The sequence below is a fragment of the Egretta garzetta genome, unplaced genomic scaffold (genome assembly GCF_000687185.1).
Source record: "Egretta garzetta isolate BGI_Z169 unplaced genomic scaffold, ASM68718v1 scaffold445, whole genome shotgun sequence".
Taxonomy (NCBI): Eukaryota; Metazoa; Chordata; class Aves; order Pelecaniformes; family Ardeidae; genus Egretta; species Egretta garzetta.
Window position 1 is genome coordinate 1,351,636 of NW_009259855.1, and position 9,602 is coordinate 1,361,237.

At 44.3% G+C, this 9,602-nt stretch overlaps 1 protein-coding gene across 2 annotated transcripts in view; it reads left to right on the forward strand.

The window, feature by feature from the left end:
* Nucleotides 1-965: 965 nt before the first annotated feature.
* The window catches only part of ASB9 (ankyrin repeat and SOCS box containing 9), a 19,673-nt gene continuing 11,036 nt past the window's right edge, over nucleotides 966-9,602 (forward strand). For both annotated transcript variants that reach the window (XM_009639969.2, XM_035895489.1), the window contains exons 1-2: nucleotides 966-1,528; nucleotides 8,509-8,588. In XM_009639969.2, coding sequence (XP_009638264.1) covers nucleotides 1,435-1,528; nucleotides 8,509-8,588 — 174 coding nt within the window. In that variant the 5' untranslated portion in view covers nucleotides 966-1,434. The remainder of the gene's footprint in view (nucleotides 1,529-8,508; nucleotides 8,589-9,602) is intronic.

Consider the following 9,602-nt stretch of genomic DNA (forward strand, 5'->3'; position numbering starts at 1 on the left):
GAAGGACGTTCGGCAGGGAGAGCCCTGGAAGGGACAGGCCCTGTCCTCACCCGTATTCCATCAGCAGTTGTGCACTAGCGTGTGCCCAGGTTGCCTTCACAGATTCCCTGCTGGCAGGGTTTGTGGATGACGTTCAGCTGCCGTTTGTATCTTTTAACATTACTGATCTTTTTAAAAGATGTGGGCAAAGAAACCCTAAATATGATTCCAGATCTCTAGCATGTGTTATAAATAGGAATAAAGATGAAAGCCTGTTGCTTATGTTCAGCCGAGTTACCATCAAAATTAGCCCAGGATTAGCAACTTTGTGTCTCCAAATACATAAAAGCAAATTCTGCTCTAGCAGAAAAACTGAAAAAAAAAACCCAACTTAATTTTTATTTACTTGGTTTGGACGGAAGTTCTGCTGACTTACACTTGTACACCAATGAGCAAATATTCAGGGACAGAAAAGGATTTTGCGCTTGTAAATTATACTAATTTGGGAAAGAAAAAAACTTCAAATGAAGATGATCCATGAGAAAAGAATTTTTTGCAAGCGGACCCAGAGAAATGATGCAGAGGTCCTCCCAAAAAAATGTTTCCATTTGTTTGACGGTAGGTTCGTGATGTTTATTTTAGACTGAGAAATTGCTTAAAAGTAAAAGGGCACTGTTCAGATACGAAACCCCTGGTGTGACTGTGAGTCAGTGAAATTGATTGAACTGGTGGGGGGGGAAGGAAATGAGCCCGCACAGGGCTGTGATTTCCACGCTGTGAAGACAACGCGGGGGCTTCCAGTGGGACGCCTGTCTCCCCAGACATGTGGTTTCAATATCTGTAGGGCATGCAGCGACCACTGCTGCGTAGCAGGCATTCGGCTCTCCCTTTCTTGCGTACCATCAGGGCTTGGCAGATAAGAGGGGTGGTTTTGCACAGCACGCGGTGTCCAGGGAGGCGTGCAGAAAAGTTGCCTGCAGACAACTTGCTGGGGAGTGGTGTTGATCCGCGCGTGCTCGTATCTCTGCGGGTTTTCTCTGCAGATCCCCTGCAGGCAGAGTTTGCTCAACTAGTTGAACTGGCTCTTTCTGTCTTGTTTTTTTGGCAAACTAAGAATTTCCTTCCTGATAAAAACGGGCGGCGGGCGCCCCGATTGGGCGCTGCATTGGAGAGGATGTGACATCAGGCACATCTCTCGCTTCGCTGGATCGCTGGCTGCCTCCCAGGGCAGGCTGGGAGCTGTTTGGTTAAATCCCAACCCAGGTACTCGAGTTTCTGCAGAAAGCGCTGCCGGCACCACGTCCCAGTCTGCTGCAAGGTCTGTTCGACTCATGCGCGCAGAGTCTGCTTAATAAATTACTCCCACCACTGGGGGCTCACCGGGGCCGATGGAATTTGAACTCTCGAGACCGACCACAAAGTGAAAAAAACAGAAATTGGACAGACGGGGCTGAGATGGATGATGAGGGAACAAATCAAAACATCAGCAAATCTCAAGGATCCGGAGGCCAGGCGTCTGCAATGTCTCTATCAAACCCACTGATGAGGGGTAAGTAACGCTCCTGCCTCACCACCAGCCTTTGCCTCTGCCAGCAGCAGCAAAGGGCAGGGTCAGGCTATGGTGGTGTGCTCATCCTGACGTCCCGCTTCCAGTGCAGGTCCACAGTCAGTCCCACACAATGGCCCCATGCCCTTGCACTTCAGAAGGATATTAATAAGCTGTTCCTATTTGGTACTGAATTTTCGGTTGTTTTTTGATGTGTCACAGGAAAGAGAGCTTGATTCTTTATTGCAGTTTATACAAGCAGATACAGATGCAGCACCTGAAACACGGCATACTGAAAAAGAAGTTGCAATGTGGCATGTTTAACTTAGATTAGTGCCAGCTGGAAGCTCAGCACTGGCTCAGTTCCTCTTTTCTGTTCCTTCTCTTCCTTCCCTCCTTTCCTTTTTTCTCTTTTTTTTTCTTTTTCTTTTTCTTTTTCTTTTTCTTTTTCTTTTTCTTTTTCTTTTTCTTTTTCTTTTTCTTTTTCTTTTTCTTTTTCTTTTTCTTTTTCTTTTTCTCTTTCTTTTTCTTTTTCTTTTTCTTTTTCTTTTTCTTTTTCTTTTTCTTTTTCTTTTTTCCTTTTCCTTTTCCTTTTTTTCATTTTCTTTTCCTTTTCCTTTTTCTTTTTTTTTTTTCCTTTTCTTTTCCTTTTCCTTTTTCATGCACAGACCCAAGCGTCATTGCCCAGTCTGAGCCACCATCCCTATGAGGCTCTTCTGCAATAGCCAAGGTGTTGCGGTCAGTTGTGACCAGTGATGTTGAGGTCACTGGTGAACAATTATTCACGCAAATGGCCTCGCTCTGATCATTGCTCTATTGTCTGGCCCAGAGCCATTGAAAATATGACATGGTGACACAAGACAAGTAATTTAACTTCAGATAAAAGTGTAGCTCAATGTGTTCCCTGTAGCTCTGTTTTCTGAGAAGCCACTCCTTCAGCTCATGGCAAGGACAGAGGGACTGAGATAAATTAAGATAAGACTTTACACTGTCCTCCCTCCTTTCCTGGGCTGTTCAGGACACTTCCATTCATACCAAACAGGAAAATAAACCCCTAAGACTAGATGGTCAGTGTATCTGCTGTGTTGTCTGCCTCCCCTTATGTGGTTTGCTTATGCACATACTGAGGCTGTGGTGGGAGGGAAGGGATGGCGATGGTATCAACAGCGTAAACCAAACCAGGTCCACACTGGAGATGAGCTCCAGCAAAATGGAGGCTGAGAGGAGAGAAGCCCCCACACTGCACTGCTGCACACAGATCATTTGGTCCTTTGAAAATCAGAGTTCAGTCAATCCATCTTGTGTCTGCTTCATCCTTAGAAGGGTCAATAAACTCTGCTGGCAACGTACAGTGGGAATGTATTTGTCTCTGGCTACATATATCACAAACTTTAGGGTAAAGCCTTAGAATATGAAAAATACCAATTTTAATACTGTTATATATAATGCCATAAGCATGTGTGTATACAAGAGCATACCTCTGCCAAAAGGATTTCAAAGTTTTTAATACTGTTATATATAATGCCATAAGCATATATACAAGCATTATATATAAACAAGAGCATACCTCTGCCAAAAGGATTTCAAAGCCCATTGTGAGCTGCAGCATACATGACCAGTGTGGAAGAGAACAAGCCTGGGGACAGGACTGGAGTGTGAAACACCCTTCACATGGTCAGAGCCTGGAAAAAGGTATTTTCGGTCATCACCAAAAAAACGAGTGCTCTTCTGGAAAGGTCCTGTGAATGCTCTGTTGTCCACAGGGAGCAGTCAGGGTTTGCATGTGTGGTTATTGCTATGAAGCTCCCTTTCTATATGCCTTGCCAGCATTCACGTGCCCAAGTGATAGCAGTGCAAATATGACCAGAGGTTTAGTGTATCTCTGGGCTGGCTGAGATTTTCAGTGGTGAAAGGGGAGCTAGGTGATGCAATGCCACTGAAAGCCAGTGGGTTTTAGGATGCCTAGATGCTGCACGTTCTGAGGCCTGACTCAGCTTGCCTGTGGACTAAGGTGTGGGTAGATTTCAAATTTGGATAAATGGTCTCATTCCTCTGAGAGAGAGCAGTTGTACATATTTTTAGCAACCTGAATTCCTTGTTGCTGTGGTAGGTGCGGTGAACACAACTGTGCTGCCTGTGTACACTGGCCTTGCTCCTTCACGGGCAGCTCCAAGGCTAGCGGAAAGCTACTGTAGGCCTCCACTTCTATTTAGAATAAAAGCCTTAGTTCCTCTCATACAGAGTTCCCAACTGGATTACGATGTGTTGGCACATACAACTCTTTATTTTCCAGTCATATTTTGACACTTATGTGGTCAATCTTTTAATTCCTTGTTAAGACTCGGCAAAATTGCAAGCTAATGGCCAGTCCATAGATGACTATGGTCTGGTCTGCCTCTTTTTTAGAGTCTGAGTATAAACTTGTGTTTTCTCAAGCAAGCACTGAGTGGATAAAATCTGCACATGGATGTGATGGCATGACTGTGCACCTCCCTCTTTGTCACCAGAGTGCTCACATGTTGTTATAACAACTTGGTAGTTTGCACAAAACCCCACCTGTATTTATGTGGCCAAAAAAAGATTAAGCTGCGGCTCACAAAACTCGTTCCTCAATCTAGATTTTTAGAATTACTATAAACATGCTTCCCTTGCAACTCATGCAGATTGGGCAATGACATTGGCTTCTAAATGGGAAAATCAAAAGCTTTGTACAAAGCCTGGATACACAACCAATGGTAACACAGGCAGGATCAGCAAGAACAATGACATGGTCAGATAAGCATCGTTTGACACACATCTCTTTTAAAGCAAAGCTATTTTAGCCAATTAATAACACTCTGCTTTAAAAATTGTAGCATAGTTTGTCTATCCTTATGAGACTAGAACCATAGATTCTGGAAATGCTGTCCATTTGCTAAAGGCAAAGGATGTTTGTGAACTTACTGGAACTACATGTTTGTTGAGGGACATGGCCCATGGGCCACAGAAGGAGGCAGGCAGAGCTCAAATGATGCCAATAACAAAGAATACAATTTCCTTTAAAAACTGATTAATGTACATTACCCAGATTTCCCAAGTTCATTCCTCTGTTCATTTTATGCACTCGGTACCACCCATAAAGCTGTACTAGTGTTACGTCTCTTCCATCATTTGGCCTTTTAATTTTGTGGCTTCTTCCAAACATGAAACACATCTGAGTTGACGAATCCTTCTGTAGAGTTTGAGCTGCTTCTCAGGTTCTCTTTTTTTCCCCTTTGAATTTCATAGTGAAAGTAATACAAGACTGGAAAAGATCACCTGACTCATGGAGTCTCATCTTTTAGGCTATTTCTATACTGCTAAATAAAAGAGATTGGGACCATTTCTGTCTTTGAGACCAAATGGTACACACTGACTTGCCTTTGCATCTTTCACCTGCTTAAAGCTCAGTGCTGAATTATCCTCCTGGCTTTCTTTACTTGGCACTGCAGATTTACCTATCAAGTCTGCACAGTGTCTCATAGTCACAGGCAACAGTGGAATAGATGGCTGGTTTCAAAGCGTCCACCAAACACCTAGTCTGTAGGCCACAGTCAATAGACCACCAAACAATTTCCCAGTTCCCTGCCAACACACTGATGATCTGAAGAAAAAGACCCAAACCCACAGCTATAACAAATACATGCCAAGAGCAGGAGAAGGCGCCAAGCTTTCTCCCGGAGGCGAGTGCAGGAAGGAGACTGTGCCCCATGCTCAGAGGAGGCACAGCCCTAGGGCTGATGGTCCCTCCCAGCCTGCTCTCCAAGGCATCTCTCCTTCAGAATTCAAAGCCAATAGTCATTTTAACTGCACCCGTGAGCGGGATAGACTGACCAGGTAACAGAGGCTCCAGCCACCAGATCTGTGTCCTGTCTCTAGTCATGGTCAGTCTCCAGTGGCCACAAAATAAACCTCCTTTCTGGCCCCAAGGGGCACCCAGTGATAGAAGTAGATATAAACCTAGCACAAACCAATCAATGATCCACTATTTTATACAAGCCCTCCCCCTTTCCCTTCTCCTAATTAGGTAGCAGTCATAACCAGAGCCAGGGAAATGAGGAGAAATGGTGAAAATCATGAATCAGCTGCTTGTCCAGTCGTCCCTGATGAGACCTGTGTTCCTAAGGGCCTCGTACTTCCCACAGCTCACCCCCTTCAGGCTTCAAACCCACCTTGAAGTTATTTCCAGGATGTCACTGGGATTGTCCTGTGAGCCAGGAGCATCCTCGAGCACTATTAGTTCTCCTAATTAGGTAGCAGTCATAACCAGAGCCAGGGAAATGAGGAGAAATGGTGAAAATCATGAATCAGCTGCTTGTCCAGTCGTCCCTGATGAGACCTGTGTTCCTAAGGGCCTCGTACTTCCCACAGCTCACCCCCTTCAGGCTTCAAACCCACCTTGAAGTTATTTCCAGGATGTCACTGGGATTGTCCTGTGAGCCAGGAGCATGCTGGAGCACTATTACGGAAAGATTCTCAGAAGAGAAGGTGAAGTCTTGATTATTCTGCTTGATTTTTTTTTAATTACTTCATTCAAATAAGAACTGTCAGAGGGACCACTTGGGTTCCCTTTTGTGATGTGCGAGTGACTAGCTTCTTGTTACAGAGACCCACATTTTTTGTGTCCAAGAAGGGAAACACTAAAATTTACCTGTGTTTAGTCCATCAGTGACCCATCATTCAGAGATGGTAAGATGCAATATGTACATATTTGCAAAAGTGTGCTCTGCAGATAAGCATTGTCATGGACATCGAGTGGCTCAAATAATAGTATATTGTAGTAGCACAAGTATCCTTTTGCCTACATGAACAACTTTAGGCAAATGTATTGCACAGTCATAAAAGAGTCTTGCAAGAATAACTTAATCTATAGCAGGCCTTTTGCGGCCACTATGCCCTCAAAAAATCCCCCCACCCAACATAACTATGCAGGCAAAGATCTTCCGTGCGTGATTGATAGACACAGCACATTTCAGATACCACCATCTTTGGGTCACAATTTACTTAGAGCAGAATCTGTCAATCACAAAACCATTTTAAGTCTCGCTATACTAGATCTTATCCTGTGTAAATTTGATGTCCTTTACTGAGCACACTTGAAGGTGAGAGAGCAATAGCCCAGCAGGCCTAGTGATGGATAACAGAGTTAGTTATCACCCTGTCCCCGCACATCGTGGCATGGCCAGAAGGGGCAGGACATCAGCCATGAGAGATTCAGCTCTCATGCATGTTCATACCTGAGACCAGGCAGGATCTGCGGATCTCGCATAAGCACTGACATCATCAGCTAATCTGTAAGTTTTTTTAAAGAATTAGGGTTGTTAGGGTTTGTTGTTGAAGGCAGACTTTTTGCTGTTAAGCATCTTATTCTGTGCATATGATCTAGTCCAGTCCCTGAAAACCTCAGCAGCAACTTGTCCAGGTTGGTCTTTGGGGTTTTCTCTGTAGTTAGTGGAAGGAGAGTGGGACATTTCCAGAGAGCAGCAAAATATGTTTCCAAAAGAAGTTGGGTGAAATGCCCTCTGGAAATGCTGGTTCCAGGGGTAACCTGAGCCATTAACATGGACCAGACACTGAGTTTTGAGGCAATGAATGCTGAAGGAGGTAACTGTCTCCCAGAGGGATTAATGCTGTCAGCTGGCCCTCAGCCATAAAATCTGTAACACTGAAGATCCCCTTCTATTAATATTTGTATGGTCCTCAGCACTAAGCTAGTTTGATTCACTATATTAAAATAAGGAACAAATTCAGCAACTAGAGAAGTGAAACATAAGTCATTAGCAATATTTCCTCAGACCTTTATGTTACTCAGTGTAATTGAGGAAAGATACTCATGTCTTGTAAAATGTATCAAACAGTGCTTGAGTCTGGCAAAAAGATCTCTCAGAAAGCATTCTACATGACTTGACAGGTTTGGTACCAAATTTAACCCTAAGGATTCCCTCCCATGCCTCCTTGATCCAGCTGGAACTATGCTGACTCACTTCCGGTAATTATTTTTGGCATGCCGTATTTTTCTGAACATCAAGCTTTATATACCAAGATTACTTGGGAACACTGGTTAAAATTCAGTTTCTGACATGGGACCTTTCATGACTCCTCAGTTATCTGGCAAGGTGACCTGAAGTCAATCTTTCACGTAAGATGTTATAAGAGCAAATGTGAATCTGTTTGCTTTATATGGGCACTTAAGTATCAGTGTATTTATCACAGTAGTAGGAACAGTTTCTCTATGACCTACCTCACCCCTCACAGGCTGGGCCTGTGTCCTCACTGCCATACAGCTTGTGTCCCATCCCCTCCCCTTGGCTGTCCCTACAAGCTGAGGCAGACCCTTCCTTTGAGCTTCCCTCTATATGTGCTGTATCTCACTCCGTGGTTTTTACAACACAGAAATTAGCAATATTAGTAATAGCGATGCAGCTATTACTTAAAATGCACCGCCGCACAGGCTAACACCAAGCACTGAAAACTGAGGAGCAAAATCCACAGGTAACACAGTTTATCTCCTTGTACTTTGGTACCTTTTCTGGTTAGGTATTGTTGACTCTACCCCAGCTCTGAGCAGAGGTAAATGACTGAGCAGCCATACCCTCTTCAAAACATAGTCCTTCTGAGTTAATTGGTAAAGTGTAGTGAGCTGTGGAAAAAAAAAAAAGGCTCTGGAAATAATTCACTGTGAGGGACGAGCTCAGTCAGGGCAAGGTAATGTTCTACAAATCCCCCTCTTGTCTTCTGAAGGGGAGTGCAGCCAGCACCAACACGGGATGAGTTAAGAACACACCCCGATTGAAGCTGTCCTCTTGTCTCCCTCCCTCCCAGAAGCTGCTCCAAGGAAAGCTGGGCAGCTCAAGTAATAAATCAGAAGAAGAGAGGTTTGTGGGGGTCACACAGTTGAAGTAGAATACGCCGATGAAACAGTCCACGGAGTTGTTAGCCTTTTTCCTGTCTTTCTCTTTATGCAGACTTTGTTTCAGACTGGTCTCCTTTACACGATGCCTCTATCCATGGGCGTCTGCTTACTCTGAAGAAACTCATCAAACAGGTACCCCTCTGCTGGGTTGACACGATCTCTGCTGGGTTTGTTCAGTTGCTGAACTCAGTCTGTGCTTTACCGCGAAATCTCTAGGATGAGAAAATCATGTTGACTATAATGCAGTGAAGTCTGCGTATAACAAGATTTTTATTTTTTTTTTTTCCTACAAGCAGTTCCTTGCCCAGTGCAAGCTCTGTGCACTGAGCTAATGATGTAACAAAACATCCTGGGTCATAGTTTAATTCTGGTGTAGGTAATGTGATCCCGGTCGCTGGGATCTCCAGGCAGCTGGGGGTTCCTTCTGAAGCTCCTGCGCCTGCGAGCAATATTTGGTGCCTGGGGTGGGGGGCAGCTCCAGATTCAGACAAGGCTCCAGTTAAGGCTTCAGTTCAGCCACCCACCCATCTCTTTCTGAAGTGCCTGAGGGTATTTAGGGATCCTGCTCCCCCTGCAGAAGGGCAAAGTTAGGGAGAAGTGATTTCTGAACCTCATTGTTCTGTTTCCTCAAAATTCTTGGATTTAACCTGTGGAGGAGCTGATGGAAAGGGAAGGGTTATTGGAAAGTTGGAGACTCTTCCAGCTTAACCTTCTGGAGCACCAAGATTGCTAGAAACTAAAGATCCTGTAGAATCAAACCAAAGGTTTCTAATGCAGGGGCTGGCTTTTCTTCAGAGTCTCTGACCAAAGACCAGAAAACACCTCAAAAGCATTTCAGGATTTGATCCAGTCAAACAACCACAGACTCAGCAAGCAGGAGGTCAGAATGCTTGAGCAGTGATGTAAAAAGGCGACAGTCATGACCCTGCCAAGAACACTAGTAGCAATTTTTAATATTTTTTTTATTTATTTCAGAATTTGCTATTCATGCTCTAGTAGAAATAAAATTATGCTGAGTTTCTAAAAGGATGTCTGTATTGTCCCGTTGGACAGTCCACTGCCTGCAGCTTTCTGCGCCAATTAGCAGTGTGTAGAAGGCATGACCTCTGGTACCCCGTGCCAGTATCCACTCTGGCCAAAGCACCA